The 27,077-nt window shown below is 25.5% G+C and overlaps 1 protein-coding gene across 2 annotated transcripts in view; it reads left to right on the top strand.

The window, feature by feature from the left end:
* Positions 1-27,077, top strand: part of LOC100200048 (tensin-1) — a 61,857-nt gene that overhangs the window by 22,136 nt on the left and 12,644 nt on the right. For both annotated transcript variants that reach the window (XM_065799480.1, XM_065799479.1), the window contains exons 16-20: positions 2,807-2,887; positions 11,528-12,370; positions 12,580-12,754; positions 12,939-13,135; positions 13,247-13,415. In XM_065799480.1, coding sequence (XP_065655552.1) covers positions 2,807-2,887; positions 11,528-12,370; positions 12,580-12,754; positions 12,939-13,135; positions 13,247-13,415 — 1,465 coding nt within the window. The remainder of the gene's footprint in view (positions 1-2,806; positions 2,888-11,527; positions 12,371-12,579; positions 12,755-12,938; positions 13,136-13,246; positions 13,416-27,077) is intronic.

Here is a 27,077-nt window from a genome sequence, read left to right as displayed (position 1 = left end):
AAACACACTGTAAACATTGGAAATAGAAAAATATTTCATGCGTCCGAGGAAAGTGCTATTGCAGATTATTTGCATACATCTTCAAATATGTGCTATGGTTTAACTAAATTACAAACTAGGCAGTTAGCCTACAAGTACGGAATTGCATTAAATTCTAACAGTATTCCAGAGTCATGCCACCAAAATAAAATGTCTGGAAAGCAATGGTTGGAAAGTTTTTTGATACGACATCCAAAATTATCACTACGTAAGCCAGAAAAAGTTAGTCTTGCTCGTGCAACTGCATTTAATGAACATACGGTATCAATTTTTTTTGATAACTTGTCAGAAGTTCATTTAAAATATAAATTCAAACCAGAATGTATTTTTAATGCAGATGAGACAAATTATTAACAGTAACCGATCCTCCAAAGATTATTTCAACTCGTGGAACTAAGAGGGTATCACAAGCTGTTTCAGCAGAAAGAGGTTCATTGGTGACAATGTTAGCTTTTGTGAATGCTATGGGTAATACAGTTCCACCTGTCTTTATATTTCCGAGAGTAAACTACAAGGATTTTATGATAAATGGAGCCCCAACAGGAAGCTTAGGGCTGTGTAACAAAAGTGGTTGGATGACAAGTGAGAACTTTTTAGTTGCAATGAAGCACTTTGTTTCCCATGCTAAGCCATCTGTGGATCATCCAGTGCTGTTATTAATGGACAACCATGAAAGCCACATTTCATTTGAAACAATAACATTTGCAAAAGAAAACTTTTTGATTTTATTAACATTTCCACCACACTGCAGTCATAGATTGCAGCCTTTGGATGTTTTGGTGTTTGGTCCTTTTAAATCTTATTTTAGATTGGCTCAGAATGAATGGTTGGCCTCCAATCCAGGGAGAATTATTAACATATATAGTTTACCTCAGCTAGCATGCAAAGCATATAATATGTCATTCACAATAAAAAATGCTTGCAGTGGATTTTCTAAATGTGGGATCTATCCACTTAATAGAAAAATATTTTGGGAATGTGATTTCATATCATCTAGTGTTAGTGACAGACCTCTTCCTGTCGAGCAATCAGAAAATAAACAACCAGATAATCAACAATCATATGAAAAAAATAAACAAGTTGATTCTTCAGAATCATCAGTCAAAATAGTTAGTCCAGAAACCATTCATCCGTACCCTAAAGCACCCCCATGAAAAGATTCTAAAAAAAAGAAGACAGCAGGGTAAAAGTACTATATTAACTAAAACTCCAGAAAAGACAGTAGATAAGAGGAAAATCTTTGAAACTGGTAAAATTAACACACAAAATCGAAAAAGAAAAATTGACCTCAATAGAGTGAAAGAAACAGAAAACTCTGATGCAGATTTTTTAATTGTGACATCTGTAAAAAATGAACCCGTAAACCAACAACAACAAAATACTTGCAAAATATGCAAATGCAAAAATTTCTTTGGGCCTGCTTGGATTCAGTGTTTTACTTGTCAATGGTGGATATGTGGTAATTGTAATAATAACAGCAAGAAGCGTTATTATGAATGCGAACTATGTGAAGTTGACTGTTAATATCTTCTACACTTTCTTTGATTTATTGGTTTTTATTTCATGTACTTTGCAACAAGCAATAATTGTTGATTTTTGTATTTTGGTTAAACATAAATAAAATGAGTTTTTTAAATATCTAATAAGATGCTTTTTTATTGAGTTTTTTGAAAGTAAACTAGATACTTTATATGTTATAAAGTTGTTTATTTATTTCTAATTTATAATTTAGCATAGGGATGCTGTAGGCAACGACTCATTTCCTTATTGGAAATGTTTCATTACTGGGAATTATATCCAAGCATTTAAACAACGCTTTTTGATTTACTAAAAGCAATTATTCGTGTTTTTAATTTTTTTTTAATATACATATATTTTTTAATAAAATTATTTTAGGTTTGTCAATATATGCAGACATTCTGCTATATTTATAGCTTTTTCGGGTTCCCTAATCGTAGAAACTACCCTTACTGCTTGACTGCCTTGAAACTTACTTAGGACCTCTCTTCTTTTATTAATTTTTTAGATTTGTCCCATTCAATAATTTTTTTTGTCCCATTCAATGAGTAGTTCTTAATGAATGGGACAAATGCCATGGTCCAATAAAACTCTCTTTTTACCAATAACCATATGCGGAATCAATTTTTTTGTTTTTGTTTATCATAGTACGAGAGTTAATAGTTATCAAACTATTTTCAAAGTAATTTTTAAACAAATTTATTAACCTCAAAAAATGCATTTTACGAAAACTGTCCCATTCATTAAGGTTCTCCCCTACATATGCAAACTTAAAGCTTTATAACCTTTTATTTAAACAGGTTTATCAAAATATTTTAAAATAAGTAAAGTTTAAATTTAAAATATATAACTATAACTATTAATAAACAAAACTCTTAGTAATTTCAAAAAAAAAGGGGGTTTTTTGAACAAAGTTGACGTTTAACAGGTGAACTTAAACGTGAATTAAATTTTATAAAACTTTAAACTTTAAATATTTTACTCCTAAAATTTACTATAACTAGTAATTTTTCTGTGAAATAGATTTAGATCTGCTTAATTATAAATTAACTTCAAGTTTTATGTTTTTTTCTGCATTTAAAAAAGGTTTACACTTTTTATAGTAACATTTTCAGAATGTTATGTTGTAAGATTGCTGTATTGTAGGGTTCTTGTTTTACCTAGAATGTTTTTTACCAAAATTTGTTTCTTTTACTTTTTTATGATATAAATCAAATAAAGTATACTCTTTCTTTATTATTTTTTTAAGATGCTAAGTTTCCAGATTCTTGTTGTGTTGAGCTTGTTTTTTCTCCGTCAGAAAAAGATGAAGGCGACCACAACAAAGAAAGTATTATATTTTTTAATTCCTTTTTTGTTTTGTTTGTATGATGTGCTTTAAATTTATACCTTTTAAAATAGCCATATAAAATGGTTTTAAAGTTGATTAGTTACTTAAATGATTCTGATTTATTTAAAAAATGTTTAAGGTAAAGATTTAACAAAACAAAATATTTTTAATATTGTTCGTTTTCCGATCTCAATTTGTTTTGTATCCAGAGGCGATTCTAGGAATTAAATTAGGAGAGCGAATCCCTTTAAAGTACCTGTTTTCTTTTTCAACATTGGGTTATTGAAATATCCCAATTTTGATGTTTTATTCCTCAAGTAAACTAATATGTTAACTTTTTTTTTGAAGTTTCATTACTTTAGGATATATTATTAAGTAATAAATACGTAAGTAAGCATGAAGTACAAATTAACATAAGTAAAATAACGCTTAGTATTTATTTTTTTAACTGGTAACAAACGTGTGCTAAATTCATCACAAGATAAACTTTGAAATTTTAAACATAGTAATTTCAAAACAAACATTAAACAAAATACGTAGAATAACTAAACTTAATTGTATACTTTGTAATCAATGGCGAAACAAAGTATTTTGTGATAAAGAAATTTTATTCGTCCTAACTCAATTAGTTGCGTTTATTTTAATATTTATAAATTCTTATAATTGTTTTATACGAATATTGTAATACAAATTTATCAACAGCTAAAGATAGGTTTTATTAATGCATTATAAAAGTCATTGATTTCCATATGTAAAATGTTTAATTAAATTAATTATATAAAAACTATGTATTAATTGAAATATATCCTGTAGAAAATTTTTATCTATCTTTAAGCTTTTACATGAAAGTCGGAAATTTAGGCAAATGTAATTATGTTAATGTATTCTACAAATAAAGTGCTCGATGTTCTTAAAGAACAGAGGAATAATAAGTTAAATTATAATTTAGTTTCTATTTTTCTATATATATATATATAATTTGTAATAATTAAAATAATACATGATAATTTAATTTCTATATATATATATATATATATATATATATATATATATATATATATATATATATATATATATATATATATATATATATATATATATATATCGTCAATATTATTGACTACGTATTTATAATGTATGTTACATATCATTATAATGAAAATGGTAATAAAATATAAGCTTAAAATAGTTTTACATTTCTATAGAAATTTTTCGACTTTTAATTAAAGATTTTTACTATTCTAAACTGAACTTAAGATATTCTATGTATTAAATTTTCTTGTAATATATTATATTACTGTATATTAAGTTTTAATTATTATATAGAGAAATAATTAATTTATGTAATTAAAAAAAATTAGTTATTTAACTGTAAACAGAAAATGTAAACCTATGTATATGATAACCAATCTCTTTTGAAAGCTATGTGAAAGCTATGTCATGTGACTCAACATTTCAATATTTTAATCAAAAATAATGGTGGACGTGCCAATAATAAGTATATATAATATCTCACAATAAAAAAAATTCAATCAAAAATATTGTCTGCGAAATGATACTTTTGTATGATATTTGTTAGACACTTGAAAAACAATTTTAAAAATATAAAAGAATAAGTTTAATTAACATAAATATTTCAAAGGTATACCCCTTTGATATAAATGCGGCGCCAGAAAACTAAAGTTATTAAAATAAATAAAATCAAGCAAAGCCCAAGTAACTGAGTTTAAAAAAAAAATAACGCTATTTAATAATGTAAAAATTTCACATTATGTTTCTAAAAGGTATAAAAAGGTTTAAAACCAGAATCATATATTGCAGATGTACACAATATTTTTAAAGTTATTAACAAAAATTTTTAAGAAAACCAGAATCATATATTGCAGATGTACACAATATTTTTAAAGTTATTAACAAAAATTTTTAAGAAAACCAGAATCATATATTGCAGATGTACACAATATTTTTAAAGTTATTAACAAAAAATTTTAAGAAAACCAGAATCATATATTGCAGATGTACACAATATTTTTAAAGTTATTAACAAAAATTTTTAAGAAAAAAGGCAATGCATAAAGAGATGGTAAACTTACTTCAATACTACTTATTGGCAATTCTGGTCTATTACCTTGTCGTTGAATAAGAAAAAACATCCTAAAAGTCAACATACAGTCGCAAACTAAATATATGTTTTAAAAATTATATATTGTTTAAAAATGACATTTTGAAAAAAAAAAGCATAAAGTTTATTATATTATCAAAAAAAGAATAAACAAATTTAAAAGATCCACTATTTTTGTGAGTTTTTTTCCAATTATTTTTCAAGATTTATTTAACCTTTTTTATTGGCTCTAAGGTGTTTTCTTCTAAAAAGCTAAAGCATTCAACTTCGTTATTTTAATTCTGTTATATATATTTTTTTTTATATGGAAAAAAGAAGAATAATTTTTAAAATAAGTATATTGATTGTTTTCATACTTAAGGGCGCGTTTAACATATTTGGATAAGGGTCTGTGGTTCGAGACCCGCATAATCCGAACTTTTTTGTTTTTTTACACACGCATACAATAAAATAAAAAAGTAATTTCAGAAAAATTGATTGCAAAATTTGTGTTTTAACAAAATATAAAGCATTGGACTTTAAAAATTTGTTTTTAATTTTACTTGTTACAAAATAAAAATTTTATTTTGTATTGGTTTTATTGAAAAAATATTTTTATCGTTTTGTTCTTTTTCGCATCATACCGTTTTGAGTTGCAAATGTTATATGAAAAGAAAAAACCAAGCTAACGTTAGCACTAAAATAAAAACCCTAAGACTGCATTTGTGGGGAAGAAACAATGAAGTAAGCTTATTTATTGCAAGCGGTAAAAAAAGTAATTGTGGGAAAGAAGCAATGAAGTAACTTATTTATTGCAAGCGGTAAACATCAAATAAGAGTATACCTTTCTAAGTGTTTTAATGACATTTTGCAGTTTCTCTTTGTCAAAAAATACCGCACTCTTTTAAGGCAGCAACACTGTATTAGGAACTCATTATCGAATTACATAAAAATTGTATTAGTTTATTATGTTTTTAAAAAGTATTATTCTTTATGTGTCTCCGAAACAATAAGTACATTTTTTTGAACTCAAAATGTTGAGAATAGATTTTTAGTAACAATTTTATAATACTTATATAACTATAATACGTATTTTAGAATCCCTCCCCCAAAAAACAAAAAAAAAACATTCCTAGACATTTTTCTAACTTAATGTCATGTTTTGGCAATTGTTTCGCGTGGTGCCAGGAATTGGTCACCTCGCAAAACTGTAAAGATAATAACACTGATCATAATTGAACACCTTGGTTGAAGTTGAAAACGTTTTCTTTCAGTTGACTTACGTTTATTAGATGGTCAATACAACCAAAATAAATGTCAGCTTTCTCGCACATCTCAATATAATTCTAATTCTAGTTCAAAACAGCATGATGAAATAAGTTTATATTAATTCCAATTATCTTAATTAGTCTCATGCTATTAAAAACGTTCAAAACACTACGATTATTCTATCAGCTATTTCAAATCTGTTATTAATAAGTTCGTCTTTTATTCAAGATTCATCAAAAAATGTTATCTTCAAATTTTAACTTGTTATAATGATAAGCGGTTGTAGAAACAAACGTGCCAAAAAAACATATAGTTGTTAAGAGATTTTATACATAAATTTTTTTGCGAAATTTAAAATGCGGAATATTTATGAAGCAAATATAAAGTTTCACTGTTCTGGTAAGTACTTTTTTAATTTTTTTTTAAAGTTATATCTTTAAAAAAAAAGAAAAAAAAAACATTCTTTAAAGAAAAACAAGTGAGTTGAAACTCGCGTGAATCATGGAGACGTTCTCCACTAACACGCTAAATATTTGTCAAACGGAGTCTGTATGTTGCCCCATTAACTATTTTATATTTTTACACTTTGTTAAAGTTGTATAAAGTCGTCTTTCTTGAATATAGTACTTTTTAATTATTTCTTTTATATTGTTTTTGCCATTAGCAGTGATGCTGTCTAATATCATAAAAACTATATGCCAATTACGAGTATCACAAAAAATTGTAAAATAAAAAATAAAAATAACAACAACAAAAATATTAATGCGATATATAGTTTTTTTTTAATTGCTATATTCTTTGATAGCACACAGCAAGATGGATTAACACGATGTAAAATGGCCAATGGAGGAGGCAAGAGCGTCAGGAGGTCCTGGGATCAACATTTCCGGAGTACTGTGCTTTACTAGCCTCAAAATCATCAAAATTTGAATTATATTTTTATACTGACTTTAAAGATTTGTTTTGATATCTAATATCTGCATACAAAAAGTAATAATTTAAAACTACTTAGTAATTAACAGAATTGAAAAACGCTTAGTAATTAATAGAATTGAAAAACTACTTTATAATTAACAGAATTGAAAAACTACTTAATAATTAAATGATAGAATAGAATTCATATTTTCATTTTCATAATTCACTAAAAATTTTAATTATAAAAGAAATCAATGCTGCAAAAGAAGTGGCATAAATAATAATCAAAACATAAAATCTTGTTAAACCGTGATATTGCTTGCAACATGAATTCAAAATTATTTGCTATGTACAAAATAAGTTTTACAGTGATTTATACAATTTTCTGTGTTTATTAAAAATGATAAAGCCATCTTTGCTGGTGTTATCAAATAAAATCAAAATTTTGAGTCCAACAAAAATTTAGTAGATTTATATTTATGCTTAATTCACTTGAATTTGCTTGATTTCATTTGTTTTATCGCGAGTTTGTGGTCTTATTCGTTTAAATTCGTTTGATTTTATTTGTTTTATAGCGAGTTCGTGATCTTATTTAACAACATAACGGAGCCTGTTTCGTCTAATAAACTTTGTTAATAGTAGACCTTTCATTTTATTTCTGTCGTCAAAAACTGTGGTCGGAAGTTAAAACGAGAAGCGAATTAAAAAAAAAAGTTTTATCCTCAGAAAAAAACGCTTAGCTATATATTAATACCGATAAGACATCCTATTTGGGAAATAGTATGGTAATTGGAGATGCTGTATAAAAGTTTTTAAATGTAAACTCTTAATTCTTTAATCAAACAATGATAATCAGAAAAAAAGTAACAACATTGTATTAGCGATTTAATCTTTTCTTTTTTTTAAAGCGTATCATCAAAAAAGGGGTGTTAAATCACCGAGTAGTAGATTTTTTATTATTTTGTTAAAAGTTTAAAAAAGAGATAGTTCAGTTTGGTAAAGTATGTTTAAAAACGAAATATCCAAATTAAAAAATGAATTTTTTTAAAGTTATGAAGTTTTTAGTTTTATGAATGAGTTTACGGCTACAACTGTGAAGCAAAACATTGTTCGAATACTTTTTATTTTTTCTTTTTTTAAATCTGCCGAGACTTAAAGTAAAAGAAAAAATTTGTTTCAAATTAAATTGAAAGATATGATCGATGCAAATTATAATTCGGAAAAACAACAAAGTCATACGTTTATTTCGTGGCTTTTTATACCAAATAGCTCCAAAAAACGAGGTTAGGGTTACTCAATTATAATTTTTTTTTTTATACTTCAAATTTGTAATAATCATTTTTACTAACATTATTTATTCCTTGTGTCTTATTTGTTACTATTACATTAAATAGCAAAATAATCTGTTAAACTCGTATTAAAGGTGATTCATTCGGTAAACTTTGAAAAACAAATTGTTTTTTAATAATTCGCGTTATTAATCCTAATTAATTAATAATTATTTACGTTGAAATTTATATAATCCATATGTAGTAAAGCATATTTAGACTTATAATGTAGTACTTTGATACGAAACATTTACCAAATTCAAAACTAATCTATAAATTTTTAATGTAAGTTGCTGATAATAACACAGAGGAAACATTTTGTTGAAAAGGATGTGAAATGTTATAACAAAAATTAAGAAAGGAAATCCAGAAAAGTATAAAAGCGTAGACTACATTCGAATATCATCTAAGAAACTTGTGATAAAAAAAAAGTTTATTTCTAATAACCTGCTCATTATCTGAAATTTCATTATTACTACATTTAATCAAAGATGTTTTGCGAAACCCTTAACAATATTAAACTTTTAATATAATAGAAATTTAACTTGATTTAGTGATTTAGGAAACAATGTTACGCTCTTTATTTATATTGATTGTTTAACGGAAAAATATTTTGACATGAAAATTCCTGTTTTATTTGATAATAAAACTTCAAATAAATGTGTTTTAAAATAGAGTTGACATAACGTTAGTGTAAAATAACATTTTATAAGCTATCATATATAGAATTACGATAATCTGTTGTTTTTGGAGCAAATTCACCACCGATTACGCAATACCGCTCCCCGCAGATTAGTGGGAATATCTCTTTTGCGATATATTTTTTTATTATTATTACTATTGTTGTTATTGTTATTGTTGTTATTCTTATTATTGTTATTATTATTACACGTTTAAATGCATGACTGAATGAAGATAATTAATTGTGAATATTATAATAATTAGAATAATAGTAGTAGTAATAATAATAATAATAACAACAATGGTTAAAATATCATTAATTTTTTTTTTTTTGTGAGAAAGCTTGTATCCTATCTCGATTAGATGTAACATAGCTATGGTTTTTGTTATTGTTCCTGTTGTTGTTGTTCCTGTTGTTGTTGTTGTTATTGTTGTTGTGGTTGTTGCTGTTGTTGTTGTTGTTGTTGTTGTTGTTATTGTTGTTGTTGTTGTTGTTTTTGTTAATGACTACAAAAATTAAAAATAATTTTTGACAAAAAATTTTCATCAATGGTAATAAAAACACAATTGGCCGGTAAAATAAAAAAGCAATTACTTTGCGTTTTTAGAATAATATAATAAATTGCTCAGCGTTTTTAGAATAATTACTCAGCTTTACTTGAATAAAAATACGTAAAGTTGGGCAGTTACTTCAAAAATGCTGAGTAAAAGCAATTGCTTTTTTTATTTACCCGGCCTAATATTGCATTAATTTTATGATCTTTCAGTACTATTTATTAACTCTGTAAAGCTCAAGAAGTATAAGCCACAAATACGTCTATAACTATAAAATCACAACTCCTATTAGTTAAATTTACCCGGCTTAATATTGCATAAAATTTATGATCTTTCAGTACTATTTATTAACTCTGTAAAGCTCAAGAAGTATAAGCCACAAATATGTCTAAAACTTTAAAATCACAACTCCTATTAGTTGAATTTATTTCATATAGCTCCAAATAGTTTTATCGACATCAAACAAACCGAATAGTATAATATTTTTTACTAATTAGCTGAAAAAAATAATGATGTCATGCAGCCATGAAATGACTGCATGTCAGATTTAAAAAGGTCTATAAATAATATTTATTTATTTTTTATTTTTTAACGTTAATAAGACGTTTTGTACATAAGTATAAAAACAACTTTTTTCAAAAAAATGATATGATATGTAAACGATAATACTTTTAAATCTAATGTATCTCATATTTTTCATTTCTAAGTCTACTGAACTCATATTTGTTTTTTTTTAAGTCTACTTAACTCATATTTGTTGTTTTTTATTTTATAGAATTCAAATGTTTCATAAATATAACCAGGGGTAGATTAAGCATTTTTTGGTCGCCAAACATTTATATGTTTATAATTAAATCAAATAAGGATGCTTTCCAAATTGCGACAATTTTTGTCTGGAAGCAAAAAAAACAACCTAAAATTAATACTAAAATACCTAAATTAATATTCATCAATAAATTTTAAACTTCATGCAATATTCTTTTAGTAATTAAAAACTTAGTAATCTACAGAATATCTACATTTTCATAATTCATAAAAATTTTTAATTATAAAAAAAAATCAATGCTACAAAAGAACTGCCATAAATAATAATCAAAATATAAAATTTTGTTAAAACGTGACATTATTTGCGACATGAATTTAAAATTATTTGCTATTTACAAAATAAGTGTTACAGTGATTTATATAATTTTCTGTGTTTCTTTTTTAAATCTTTAAAATTTTTCTTTTTAAAATTTGTTTCAAATTTTACAAATTATAAAATTTAAAAAATATTAATTCAGTTAAAAATAGTAAAAAATTGATAAACCTTTTTTTTTTTTTTTTTGGATGGGTGGGGGTGAGCGGCTTTTAATTGTTCCAAACTTTAACTAATGCAATTTTTTGGAAAGCATCTTTAATAGACATTAATATAAACATATAAATGTTTGGAGTTTGCTCCATGTCTGGAAGTTAGCTCAAACATCATAAGATGCTGGATCCGCCACTGATAACTTTTTTAGAAACTTACTTTTCCTTACATTCATTAAACTCTTTGTTGGATTTTCTAAAATAAACTTAAGTATAATAAAGAACTTTATAAAGATATTAGCTTTGTAAAAAACGTTACCCAAAAACTTTTTTTTGAAAAAAAATCATATTAAACTTTGTTTGCTTTGTTTTATTCCTATTAAGTATTGTCTCAGCAACGAAATATATTAAACGAAGTATATTAAAAGTAATTAAATTTTTAACACTTATTTTTAAAAAACTTTATTTATTTTTAAAAGAATTTATTCCATTACTATGTAGGAAGTAGTCGGTGTTGCGTCCAGAGACAAATAAACAAACCCTCAAATGATCAAAATAGTTTAAAATTAACTAATTATTCACTGCCTGTTCGAAGTGGTATGGACAATGAAGAAACATCATTAGGAATTATAAATGAACTAGATTTATTGTTACGAGAACTAGCTTCTTCGAAAGCCAAATCGGATAAAAACGTTAAAGAGAATCAGTGTAATGATCCTTGCGAGGGATCTTACGAGATTAAAACTGCGCCAATTTATAACAAAGGAAAATGCAGTTTAAAAAGTAGCTCTAAACTCCATCTACCTTCAAAATTTCAAATGTCATTTTCAAAAAATGGAGATGCGTTAAATTTGGAATCTCCCAGCAGTGCTTTCAATAAAATATATAGGAATTCAAATAATAATCAACCAGAGAATTCTTCTTTAAATTGGAATTCAAACAATAACGAACCAAAAAGTTCTTCTTTAAATAAGAATTCTTTTCAAGAAATTGAGGGAAAAAAATGTGAAATCGAAGTTTGTGAGCCTTATTTATTGTTTGGTAATAGTTTGGAAGAAAAAGAAAAAAATGAAATTCTTCCAGATACTGTTGCTAAGAGAGTCGACGTACTACGTAACGTTTTTTACGCCGATAAAGAATATATTAAGAAAATAGACGCAACTGTTTCTGGATTTGATTCTGAAAGAGAAGTTATTGGAAAAGTTACGCAATGTAACTCTCAACCTTTTATAGTTGGTTCTTGCAATACCAAAATCAATGCTGACTCTTGTAACACCAATGGCAATCTTGGCTCAGCTGATAGAATCAGTGCTGCTAAAATCAGTTACAATCAAACGTTAAATTGTATGAAGCTTTCTCTTTTTTAACATTATTACAATATTATATTTATTATTGTTATTACCATTGTCATTAATAGTAATACTTTTATTTTTACTATCAGTATGATTGTTATTGATTTTCACTTTGCAACTTAAAATAGAGGAGGAGGGGGGGGGGGGTAGATGTAGGTAAGACTTCTTCTATTCTTATAATAAGATTTTTCAAATTTTTAGACTTATCAGAAGATAGTAATAGTTTGATTTCCAATATGTGTAATGGCAATACTTATTACGATCCTAATTCTAATAAAGAAAACGATAAAAGAGATTCAGACAATACTGATATCTGCGACAGTTATGGAGCCATTCTTGACGATGCGCTAAGAAGTGACATTGAAAGCTTTAAATCGTTAGTTTTTCAGCTTATCACCAAGTTTATATTATTATTATTTAGTTGCATTTACTTATATTTATTCTAAGACATTTTTATTATTAGTTACTTATTATCATTATATTTATGATTTTATAAATATTTATAATGCACTTAAAAACTTGTAGTTAAATTCTCTTTATTTTTTTGTCATTCTGTTTAGAGAGAGTTTTCCTTGCACGGATTCGGCATACGGTGAATCTATGAGAAGTTCATCTTCATCTCCAGTACTTTCTCCCTTAAGTAACGAAGAAGATGCTGTTCTTAATCAACCATTTACGCACGGGAGAGAGTCTCCAATAGAACTACAAGATGATTCTTTTTGGATACAGACAGATTCAGCAATGAAACATTTTCCTGGTGTGTCATTTTTTCAATTTAAAAGAAATTTAAAATCATTTTATTCAATTTAGGAATAATTTTTAGTAGGTTTTTATTATGTTGCTAATCTCTATTTTTATTAAATTACAGAAAAAAGTATAGAAAAGTTTGTAAGTGATACAAGAAATTATGCTACTGATACGAGAAACTACGCAATTGATGATCAGTCATCAACTGAAGGGAATCTTAAAAACACTGATAGATCTAAAAAAGAATCCGGAACAGTTTCAATATCTAAAAAGCAAAACAGCAACAATGCGTAAGGTTTCGTTGTTTTGGTTTAGTGTTCTTGATAGTGTTTTTTTTTTAACTTATTCATCTCTCCAAAAAAGGAGAGACCTTCTACTTTATGGGAAACTTTCATTATTGAAAAGTTGTTTATAACCGCGTAACTCCGAGGCAAAAACCAATTTTTTTTTCGCTTTTTGACAAATAAGGCGTCAGAAACATTTACAGCGGTACTACCAACATAGGCATAGTGAGATTATATATCCGTATCTATTGCTTAACAGACAAGCGCCTAAACACTGTACAGCAACTGCATCCCAGTAGGCGTGTGTCGTCCAGGGGACGCCCGTTGGACGTCTGGAGGTCTATAAGACGTCTAGCGGACGTCCTCCGGACAACGCGTACCCACTTCGATGGAATAAAACATGTAGCATAAATTAGGACATACAACACAAATAATTGCCACGACTTAGATTTGTTATTATATTTAACGCAAGCAAAAAATGCAATTTTAGAATTAGGGTGAGTTAAATTGGGGAAAGTTAGGTTAGAGTAGATTGTGTTGGGATAGATTGTGATAAGATAAGCTATAAATCATTTTCTTTTATTACTTTTAACTTTCTTTTACTTGTGGTATCTCAAGCTTAACACAAGGCAATTTACATCCTACATTTTAAAAGCTTTAAAATGTAGGATGTAAATGGGATGTAAAGATTTGGGATGTGGGTATCAATAGTGCTTTACTATTTTAATAGTTTTAAGGCTTATAAAATCTTCTTTCTAATATTATCATTTTTAGGATTAAACCTACAAAGAAGAAAAAAATGTTGCAAATAAAATTTTTCCGTGATAAATTTAGGAAACTTTCTGAATATCTAGTGTTTAGTTATTATTATAAATTACTATTTATATTATGTTTTTTTAAAATAAAACGAACTAAAAATATAATTAAACCATATTATTGATTCTTAAAGCACCTGTTATTAAAATGCGCTCTTTTCAACAATTCCGAAAATAGTTTTGCTTGTATCAGGGAGGTAGAGGGGGGAGGGGAGGGGCTGTAACATTTTTTAATGCTTGAGCTATATTCCAGACATGGAGTAAACTCTAAACATTTGTATGTTTACAATTATGTAAAATAAGGATACTTTGTAAAAAATTGCGATGATTTGAGCCTAAGATCAAAAAAGCCCTAAAATTTTGATGACACCTGTTTCAAACTTGAGAGCATCAAGTTGATAAAATAGTTTTTTTTTATTATTCTCAAATAAATCTATATTTATCAATAAATTTAAAAATCTATACAATAATCTGATAGCATTCAAAAATTATAAACATTTAAAGGGAATATATTTATAAATAGATCATTTTATGTAAATTGTGTTGTCAACTACATACGGTAGTAAAAACTCATCCTTAGCATTTACGCAAAACATTCCAGAAATTTTTTTAGGTGAATAAAACATGTTTTGTTGTCATTTTATTGTTATGATTTTTTTCTACAACAATTGTAAGATTTCTATATTTTTAATATTTTTAAACTAGGTAAATTATTAAACATGAAGATATATTGTAAAGGATAAAACTGTAAACAAAATTCCATAACAGAAGTGTACCTTTCTCTACTTAGGGGTACTTTTAACTTGGTTTTGTCCCCCTATAGTAAATACTTATAACTTTAATGTAGAAAAATTTATTAATATCAAATATACGAGTTAGTGTATCGTAAAAAGTTCGACATTTAAAAATATTATAGAAGTAAAATATTAAATAACTTAGAAACTGAAATAAGAAGTAGAGTTATTGAAATAAGAACTGAAATGTAATTACTTTCAAAATAATAAACTGAAATGGGAGTTATGTTAGAGATAAAATCAAAATTAGAAATAAAATCAATGTTTCAGGAGCTGAATAAAAAATGAAATTGATGTTTTTTTATTTTTTGTCCAGCTTTTTATAAACTTTTTAATTTTATCTTAAAATAGTTTCCAAATTAAAATGCGCAATAAAATAATTAAATTAAATAAAGTAGAAAAGTCGAAGAATCTCTGTCCTCTTGGCTCCTCCTCTTAGAAACAACCCTGATTGCATGTTGCTAGGATATACTGAAAATTATATCTTACTTGGGACACATCATTTTAAGAGTTTTATTTTAGAGAAGCAATTAATTTTAATAATTGTACGTCACACATGACGTGCAACCATCAAAATTATTTAGAATAATTATTTTAAATTGATCAATTGATTTATCAATGATTTTTTTTTAATATATTGATTTATTTGATGGAAGACAAACTAATTAGTCAATTAAAGATAATTTAAGTAAAATTATTTATAGTACTGCTGAGATCGACATTTCTTATCTTAGTGTAAAGGTCAACTGGTGTAGTGACCTGGTTTAGTGAGTGGTTTACAACATCTTACAAATATAAATGTATATAACATGTTTTTTTATCTTTTATCTGTTTAATATCAAATAAAACTTTTACAAAAAAATATTCCATACATAGCAAAGCCTTTACAAAAAATATGTTCCATACATAAATATTTTCTAGATAATGTTTTTTAAGAAAAATAAATGAATAAAAAAGAGTTAAACAAACATTATCCAAATCTTTCAAATAATCTTCATATTAGGTTTCAATAAAATATCATAATAATATTAACATCCGTAAATAAAAATAATAATAATAATAATAATAGTAATACAAAATAGTCAAACAAAATCAAACAATCAAAAAAAGGCATTAAATTATAACTTTAGAGAAACTTTAAGTTACAATTGTTTCTTAAATTCAAACTTCAAGTACAAATCTTTCTTGAATTTAAAAAAAAAAAATTTTTGTCAAAAATTAGTTATGAACTTATAAACTTTACCACATATTTGAATTCTTTTTGATAGTTTCTCCTTATTTTTCGATATGCAATGCTCCGTATATTTATTATACTTTCAAAACAGTTTATATATGTTTTTATTTTTTATTATAATTATTATTATATGCTTTGTTATTATATTAGATTATTTTTTGTTGTTATATATGATATTAATTTATAATTTCTTTCAACAATGATGGTTGAGTACTTACCTGTGAAATGCTTGGTGCAGCAATAAATTAGCATAAATTAGTTTGAGACTTTGTGACGTATGAGTAAACTAGATACACCAATGATTTTGGTGATTTTTGACTGAATGTATTTTATTTGGTGCCTAAAAATCTTATACTGATTTTAAGATATGATCAAGCAACTTAAGCTTTTAAATGAAATAGTGGATAATTCATTTTGACAACATTAAGTGAAAAATCCTCAAACCAGTTATTTTCTTTGCTTAGTTCAATGTTCATGAGAGATATCGGTACATCTAGCTTTATTTTTGGAATTAAAACCCGTATAGACATTTGTTTGTCACAATCCAAGAGTAAACCAAAAATACGTTGATATAAAGGGGAGTTTTTATCGAGTTTAACACGTGTTGTATTAGGATTTAAAGTCAAGCTTTTATGTCGCGTTCTTTATATCACGTGTGTTATTGAGACATTTTATACTACGTTTCCGTAATGGTGAAACCAATAATAAAAATTTAACATCATAATTGGTATTTCAGTAAATGGTAATAGTTAATTTCACGAAATTGAAACCCAATACTTGTTCTTCTTTTTGCTTTAGAAGGGTTTTAAACACGCAACAAGAAGCCATGCGTTACTTTTTTTGGAAATGTGCCGGGTGAGATTTGTATTATTGTTGAACTATTCTACGTCTTAATCCGTTGTAGAATTCTAAATGAACGTTCAACGTTATAAGTTGTAGCTATAGCAGTAAGATCGATTTTGATTGCCTAGCATCCTTTTAGGTAAAATGGTATTGCATGAGCAATCAAACCTGCATATTCAATATAGAACTCATTAAAACAACTTTTTGGTGCTGAACAGGCTTTATAAGTGTTGAAAATTTTGTACGTGGTAGTCTTATCAATAAAACTATGTAGTTTTAATGTAGATAACATTCTACATTAAATTTTTCTACATTAAAAAAAATCTATTTTAATGTAGAAAATCTCCTTAAAGATTCAGTATACCTGCTGCTAAAAATAAAAGTTTGTCTAATTTTGTTATTTTTTCTAAACTATTGATTCTAAATTATGGGATGAAGTTAAGGGTTCTGAAAATTTTTTTTACATTTTAAATAGTTGATCTGATTTGTAAGCCTACCTACAAAACTAAGCCTAGATCTGATCTAACCTTCCCACTATTTGAGGACACTTAAATTAAAAATCCAGTTCCTAGCAAATCATTTGAGTTCTCTCAAATATGTTCGTAAACTCCATAATGCTTGTAAACACCATGATGACATTATTGAAGTGAGACTGAAACAGGTCCGTCAATTTGTTTAAGTAATTGTATATTGATTGTATGTTTATATTTACTGTATGTATTTGTCGTCTACAGGGGTTCAAATTTAATAGAATAGGCAGCCACTACTAAGAGTGTCACAATTTATTTTGAAATTGTTTATAGCTGTTATGCTTTGGCACTTGTTTTAGAGTTTGATGCGTAAAATAAATGCGCAAAAGTACTTCTCTAGAACAATAGACAGAAAATATCCTCTGTAGTCCAAGCAATATTTCTCACTTTGTTGACATTGTTCAGGGCATTAATAAGAAGATTAAAAGTAAAGTTTGCGCAGTAGAAAAATAAGGCTGAGGGATACTTTTTACATATAGTATCTTGAGTACCACTAATCTAACCAGCCGTTGAAGCACCGTTGTCATACTCTTGACCAATTAGTTTATTTAAACTTCAATCTTCTTAAATGATTTCTAAATTTATCACGTTTAACTTTTGTAGCAGCACATATCCGATGATTTCTTCACAAATTGTTTTTTTGGTATCTTAATCACAACGTTTATAACAAACTCTAACTAGTAATAGTACTGCTAATACCACCAGTCTCACTAGACACATCAGTCTCACTAGACATTAACTGCTACCAGCTGCTTCATTAGAAAATACTAACACATTGATGTTTCGCCTCTTTATTTGTTTTGTTTTTCATAACACAAGAACAAATTTCAATTGGTTTGTTTGCAATGTGTACAGAGAGTTTTTTCTTGTTCTTGACTTGAAAATACAGTTGGTCTGTAAAACAGAACCTACACTGATTATCCTGTGAAATAAAAAATCATGTTGTCCTTAAAATAAAAGTGTTTATACAATAGACCAAACTTTCATGAAATTTTTCTCTGCTTTATTGTAGTATTTTTAAAGAACCATGGACACTCAATTCTTATTTATGTATGATTTTTTTGATGCGTTTTATATACGTTTTATATATTTTTATATACGTTGGTCCCCGTTGCAACAAGCCTACTTGTTAACTAGTATTATTCGTTTTGAGAAAATGTTTGTCATAAATGTCGTTATTAGGTAATTGTTTATGAAAATTCAGTCTATTACTGTTGCCGATGTTTTCTTTAAGTTTCTAATATCTTTTCTGCGTGCTTATAACATTTATGTGTAAAAAAAAAAGAACAATTACAACTTTTTACTTTACAATAAATAGAATCATTTTACGGAGATAATTCGGTTAATTTGAGTTTTCTAAAAAAAGTCTTCTTCGGACAGGTTATTTATAACGTTGTCTTCAAAAAGATTCCAATGTTTTACAAAATTTTTGAAAAATGCGCAGCTATATTTAACAAATAACTAAAAAGGAATAAAACATGATATAAGGAATAAAACGCTTATTTCCTTGCTTCAAAAAAGCCCTCAAGTCTTCTTTAAGAAAAAAAAGTTTGAAAGTTTATTAAAGCTATGCAATTTAATGTGTTTTTATCTATTAATACGGACGCCACGTACCCTCTACGTCTTATTTGTTTTATTTTTCAAACACCATAACAACGTTTTTTAAAATTTTACTTAAGAATAAAATTTGTAATCGTTATATTTATTAAGCCTTAATTATTTGTGCGTCATTGTGTTGTCATCATGTAATTTATTTTATCATTAACATTGCTGGAGATGATATAAAATCCAATATGCTGGACCAGCATTTAAACAAAACCATGGAACCAAAGGCTTTTTCCTTTCCGACTTATTTTAAGTAAGGCTCAGCGTTAAGATTAAAAACTAAAATGTTTAGTGGTGACAACAGAAAGCATTTTTTTTAAATAGCAACTTATCCATAAAATTAGCTTAAAAAAAAAAAGGCAAGTTCATCTAATATTAAATACAAATTCATCATACAATGTAAATTTAATTTTATACCAATCCTATCAAAAATGCAATTAAATAAATTTAATTCTGGTATAAGTAGGATGACTATCAGCGATAAATTGTTGCAACAAATCATAAGTTTTAGTAAATTGCTTTTATTTAAAATATGAAGTAAATGTGCGTCGCAAAAAAAAAATTTTTTATTTGCACAAATTAAATTTGTGCAAAATGTTTTGCAAGTGCTTAAATATTTTATGCAACATAGTGTCTTTGTGAACTGAACAACTGTTCCTTTAAAATTTGAAAATTTACTTGACAGTCGGAAAATTTAAACATAGTTTAAGAACTTTTTGCCTTGAAAAAAATTTCCGATATTACCTTGGGAAAAGTACGGAGAGATGGATATTTCAAATTTATTTTAAAATCATTCCTTTTCCAACTCACTTCGAACAAATATGTCATACTATGATAACATAATTTTAAATAATACATTAAGTTAAAAGTAAAGGCCCTGAATTAAATAGGTCAGATTAAATTACTATAATGTTCTTAATCTTCATGGAATTTAGTTAAAGAGATACTTTAAAAACAGTTTGTAAGAGATTTAAAAAAGGTCTTCTAATATTTGTCAAGTATGTTTAAAAAATGCACGCTATGAAACGTTATCAAAGCTTTTAAAAGTTCTGTCCCCAAATCGCTCTCTATAAAGTCTATCAACGCTTTTACGGTAAAGTTTTTGTTATATTAATAATAAAATTAAAAGTTCTAATATATTATTATAAATGAATGTTCTCAAATTTTCACTACTTAATGGTGTTTTTACAAAATTTTATTCGTAAATAAAATTTGAAAAAATATTTTGTATTTCCTTGAACCAAGTAGCTTCATTATTATTACCCCTTACCTACTTTTTGTTTTTTACCTTAATACTCTGTGAGTATTACGTAATAATTTTGGTTTGTACACTTGTTTTCATTGGTTAATCGTTATAGTTATTTTTGTTGTTGTTTTTATTATAGCTATTGTTTTTATTTTTCTTGCTGAAATTTTTTTTTTTTTTTTGTATATATCTTTGGATATATATATTTGGAATCTTTTTTTTTTTTTTTTTTGTATAAATCTTTTGAAATATATATGTGTTATCTTTTTTTTTTTTTTTTTGTATATATCTTTGGATATATATATTTGGAATCTTTTTTTTTTTTTGTATATATCTTTGGATATATATATTTGGAATCTTTTTTTTTTTTTTTTTTTATCTTTGTATATATATATTTTGTATATTTTTTTTTTTTTTTTTTGTATATATCTTTGGATATATATATTTGGAATCTTTTTTTTTTTTTTGTATATATCTTTGGATATATATATTTGGAATCTTTTTTTTTTTTTTGTATATATCTTTGGCTTTGTTTTTTCCAGTTGTATTTGTTGTTGTACTTGTGTTGTTTTTAAATTAAAAACCCTAGCAATAATATAAATACGTTGCTCTTCTTTTCTCTGCTAAGGAAATATGAATTATTTAGTTTAAAGATTTAAGAGAAATTCTCAGAAAAGTTTAAGAGAAATTCTTAGAAATGCTGAAGATTTTTATGACTTTTATGATATTTAAATGGTAAAATTGTTTGGTCTAAAAGTTTATAATTTAAGCAAATACAAATTGTAATTAATTTCAACGTTATACCTTTTCTTAGATAAAAAGTATTAAATAATTAACAGCATTGTGTTCTCAGCACAGTTTAGGTATAATCCAAAACATTGGATAAAACCATAAAAAAATACCTTTGAAGTGAAAATAATTTTGTTTCACAAATTCATTAACGGTAATTACGGTTTTGTGATAACTTTAATGACATTTACGGACATAAAATTAAGTGTTTTTTTTTGTTCAAAATAATTGAATAAAAGACTAAATTAGCTTTGAATTAGACAAATTTAGACAGAGCTAGATTTAAAAATAAAAAAAGCCATTGAAATTGTTTCTGAAAAAGTTATACTATGTTGAGCAAACATTGTTTGAAAAAATGGTTCGAATAATAAATCATTATTTCGCCAAATACAGGAGAGCGGAGTATGCTAACTATAGTTTTTGAGCACTGTATACCTATGGGTAATTTTCAAGGTAATTATCAAAATTCAAATACTATTAAAAAAATTTTTTTTACCAAAAAAAAAAAAAAAAGTGTGCTAAATTTTCCTGCTTTATTCGCCTATACTATTGTTGGCATACAATATATAAAAATAAAGTTTAGCAAAGTTAGGCATGTTATTTCAGTAAAATATTATATGTAAACTATTGTTGTATATTTTCATCCAACAATATTTTTGTTTTTTAGTCTTAACCAATATAACATTAAAACTTAAATATTAAATATAAAATAATAATATAAAATAAAATATAAAGCATATTAACTTGTTAACATGTGCATTGTTTTAATAAAAAATATTTTTATTTAATAAAAATTGACATTAAACAAAAATTACTCCAAATTATTGTAAAAAACACTATAGAGTTAACATTTGGCTTTTGTTTGAAGTACATGCAAATCATTTGTTTTGTTAAAATCAATGGTTATTGTTTTCACGGTGTGGAATTTGGGAAGGTTGAAAGGACACTAATAAGTCTCTATTTCATGCATTGCAAATCATTTAAAAATCTTTTAGTTTGAAACTTTTGTTTTTAATTAAGGAGGTATACTTTTCATAATTAAGGAAGAAGTTATACTTTTCAAAATAAAGTAAAGAGGTATACTTTTCATAATTAAACAAGAAGGTATACTTTTCATAATAAAGTAAGGAGGTATACTTTTCATTATTAAGTAAGGAGGTATACTTTTCATAATTAAGTAAGGAAGTATACTTTCATAATTAAATAAGAAGCTATACTTTTTATTACTAAGTAAGGAAGTATGCTTTTCATAATTAATTAAGGAGGTGTACTTTTCATAATTAAGTAAAGAAGTATACTTTACATAGTTAACTAAGAGGGTATACTTTTTTCAATTAATCAAGAAGGAATATTTTTCATAATTAACTAAAGAAGTATGTTTTATAATTAATTAAAGATGTACACTTTCTATAATTAATGAGGTGGTATATCGTACATAATTAAATAAAGACGTATACCTTTTATAACTAAGTATGGAGGTATACTTTACATAGTTAATTAAGAAGGTATACTTTAAATAATTAACTAAAAAGGTATACTTTTCATAATTAATTAAGGAGCTATACTTTACATAATTAACTAAATAGGTATACTTTTTATAATTAAGTAAGGAGGTATACTTTACATAACTAACTAAAGAAGTTTATTTTTCATAGTTTTTTAAGAGAGGAGTAATAATTTTCATAGCAGCGGTAGATCCCAGCCATTTTAGCATTTAAGTTAACTTTTATGTGTATTGCAAACTTAAAACTTATATTTTTTGTCAAAGAGGCTGTTATGCTAAATAAAATGAGGGTGTTGGTGCTAAAGAAATAAGGGATGTTGATGCTAAGAAAATTATTATGTTGACAAAAAGACTTTTTTTGAGCTTTTGAAAGTTTTAGGAAATTTTAAAAGTTATGACTTGAAAACAAATATTCATATTAGAAAGACTCACAATTATTCATATTAGAAAGACTCACAATTATTCTTATTAGAAAGACTCAAAAGACTACAAAAGTGTAAACACTTTTGTATATCAATTTTATTTGTATATCAAATAATGTTGATAGTATATTATTTCTTCGTGTTACCCCAATGAAAAAATCCTATAAGTTGTATATACTAATTAAAATATTAAATGACAGTTAATAGAATATATATTTGTATTATATATATATAACTATATATATAACTATATATATATATATATATATATATATATATATATATATATATATATATATATATATATATATATATATTTATATATATATATATATGTTTTTACTAATTTATTATTGCTCTGTTCTTTAAGAACATTGAGCACTCTATTTGTAGAATACACTGATATAATATATATATATATATATATATATATATATATATATATATATATATATATATATATATATCGGTCCTAAATTTTTCATGTTTCTATTTTTATCTTTTGTAAACAAAAACGTGACAATGACAAAACTTCTATAAGAAATGTCTTAAGTATTTTAAATTAAATTTTTTGTTTGCAATATATTTTTCAATTTATTAACATGTTTACGTACTTAATTGATATTCAATATATTTAATACCTCTTACACATGCGATCTTTTTAGAGATTATGATAACTAAATATTTGCTTTTGTTAATTTGAATAATCTCTATTCTACCGTTAATGTCTGAACTTGGATATAAAAAACATTTTGAAAGTTCTCCGAAAGAAAATAAACTACCACATCTTTCTAAGGGATAAAAGAAAAGTTAACCTTTTTAAGTTACGTAGTAGTTAGACATTTTTTTTTTTTTTTTAACGTTCTGCAAGAAAGTTTTGAATGAGACGGATTACCGAAAATCGTTATAAAATTGACAAACACTTGAAAATAAACTTATTTTAATCTGTGGCTCATTTGAACAAGTGACGTGTTTATTATTTCATGCTAGGCGTATCCTATTAAATCAAAACACTTTATTCCGTTATGTTACGTACTGCGACTCTCTAATTAGAAATATATTGACGCCAAAAATTTATTACAGAAACATCAAAATGTATTTACCTTGGACAAGTAAAAAAAAAAACTTTAGTATGATAGTTTGTAAAGTGGAAAGGTTAACAAATGTTTTCCGAAACATTTTGCCGAGTTAGTTTTAAAGCTTATTCTAACTAAATAAATTCCAATATACATCTAGCTGCTTTTCATTTACAACTATTTGGCAACAAATCTTTTAAATTGGAAGAAGAAAACTTAACAATAGTTATGTTAGAAATCATTTAGAGTGATGACAGCTTTTAGGTTTGAGTCATATGTTTCCGATATAACCACGTTTACTTAATATTTGCTTTAGGTTATTTCCGTTAAATTTATGATAGATCGACATTAATTGTTGTTATGTTTGCGTTGTAAAATCAAAGAGACTCCATTAAGATACATAAAGTTCACGATACATAAGAGTATCTTTGATACTAACAATTTGTTGCTGTGTTTGTAGTTAGAACGGAGATTTTTAAGTCCCTAACACAAGAGAAGCTTAAACAGATTTGGTTAACCTTAATAAAATATTTTTATTAAAGAAGAAAAGAAAAAGTAAATTAAAAACTATTCAATTTTTTAAACTTGCTTATGTTTAAAAAAAAACAAGTCCTAAAATGACGCTTTTAGATCAATTATGGGATATTTTGAACAACAGGTATAAGTATAACACATTTTGACAAGTAAATATCAATTCTTTTTTTATTCTTTTTTTTGTTGACACTTATTAATAAATAAATATATAATTCTTTTTATGCAAATTGTTTATTATTGTCAAAAAGGATCCGAAAAATTGATAATTAAATACTTAATTTTGTTGATAAAGTTTAATAATATATTGTATTTGTATTATATTTAGTATTACTTGAAAACTATTTAGTTGACTTATTTAAATTTTCAAACTATATGCTATATTTGACCTCAAAACATGTTTTATATATATCATATTATATCTATCTTTATATATAAACATATATATACCCAGAAAAATAAGTTCCATAGAATTTCTATAAACTTTTGAAACATATGGCTTATAGAAATTCTATAGAATTTCTATAGAATCTCTGTTAATTTCTATAGAAATTCCTCTAGACCTTTTTGTCTATAGAAAAAAAGTCTTATAACAATTTCTATAGAAATATAACAGAGATTCTATTGAAACTCTCTAAAAAAATATAAATAAATATATATATATATATATATATATATATATATATATATATATATATATATATATATATAAAAAAAGAAATGTGGCTCGGGTGCCCCACACCACTTATGTGTAGGTGGGGGGGGGGGGGGGGTGAGCTAGTTTAAGGGGCCAATTTGAATATTTATATTAACGCTGAGTGGAAAATTTCTAAGAAATTGGGGCCCTAAAAACAGATTTTTTTGGGGAGGGGCCTCCAACATTCGAGCCACAGCACTTTACGTATATATATATATATATATATATATATATATATATATATATATATATATATATATATATATATATATATATATATATATATATATATATATATATATATATATATATATATATACATATATATATATATATATATACATATATATATATATATATATATATACATATATATATATATATATATATATATATATATATATATATATATATATATATATATATATATATACACACAATAAGAAAAATGAATTATTTCATACATTAAACTTACTAACATAGAATTTATTTATAACTTAAGCTGATGATATTTGATACTTTACATGTAATAAAACAAACAAAATGTACAAAAATCTTTTAATCTAGGTACATTTGAAGTATACTTCAAATATTTTATTACAAAAAAAAAATACTTTAACTCCTTCTTATCTTACAAACAAGAAGTAGTTTTTACTTTTTTCATCATAATAAAAATATTAAAAATCATAATAAAGTATTTTTAAAAAAATGCATTAATATTCAAGCTCTGTGTGGTAATTGGCAAAACACGGTGATCCCATATCAAAATCTACACGTTCATATTATGAATCTTGTTCATGTCTTTATTTATTTCGTATATTTGGTATCTTGTGTTTGCTACGCACCGCACACTTTCTATGAGCATTATAAGTTTGATTAATATATACTGACAAATACAATGATTTGCACATTGAAATAACTTGCTTCTAGAAGCAAGAATTCTCTGTCATATTTAAATTAGAAAAAACAATTTTAAAACTGAAATATTTATAACAAAATCTCAATAACTTTGCAATATTAAATTTTGTAATGCCAAGAGATATAATTATTAATGGAAAAAAAAAAGAAATATAAAGACATAAATGAAACCGTAAAGCTTCGGTAAGGACATTTTAAATTTTCAAGCTAATTTCAATTTGCGCAATATTTCGGTGAGGATATTTGGAAACAACTTACAATTTGCATAATATTACGGCAGGAACTGTTAAACTGTTAAAATTTAAATTTTAAGAATTTCAATACTTCAAAAAGTCTTAAAATAGATTCTTAATTTTTAAAAAGATGTTTTTTTAATTTTAATTTAATAATAATTATGAGCTTTTATTGCTCCATTCTCTAATTACAGTTAAAAAATAGCACACAAATGTTAACTGACATGCGCAAATCTACTTAAAGTAAACAAAACAGGTTAGCGTTCTTTGGATAACTCTAGTAAGGTTTTGCTTTTCAATAAAATGCAGACTTACAAAGTCATGATCTCTCAATATTAATAAAAATATTAACAATAGCTTTTCCCCTCTGGGTTTTATTAAGTATTAAAAATCTTATTTTAAATCACCCGAAAGAACGATAACAAACAAAC

Source organism: Hydra vulgaris, chromosome 06 (genome assembly GCF_038396675.1).
Source record: "Hydra vulgaris chromosome 06, alternate assembly HydraT2T_AEP".
NCBI classification, from domain to species: domain Eukaryota; kingdom Metazoa; phylum Cnidaria; class Hydrozoa; order Anthoathecata; family Hydridae; genus Hydra; species Hydra vulgaris.
The sequence above is the reverse complement of the archived record's forward strand: the minus strand, read 5'-3'. Positions and strand labels throughout refer to the sequence as shown.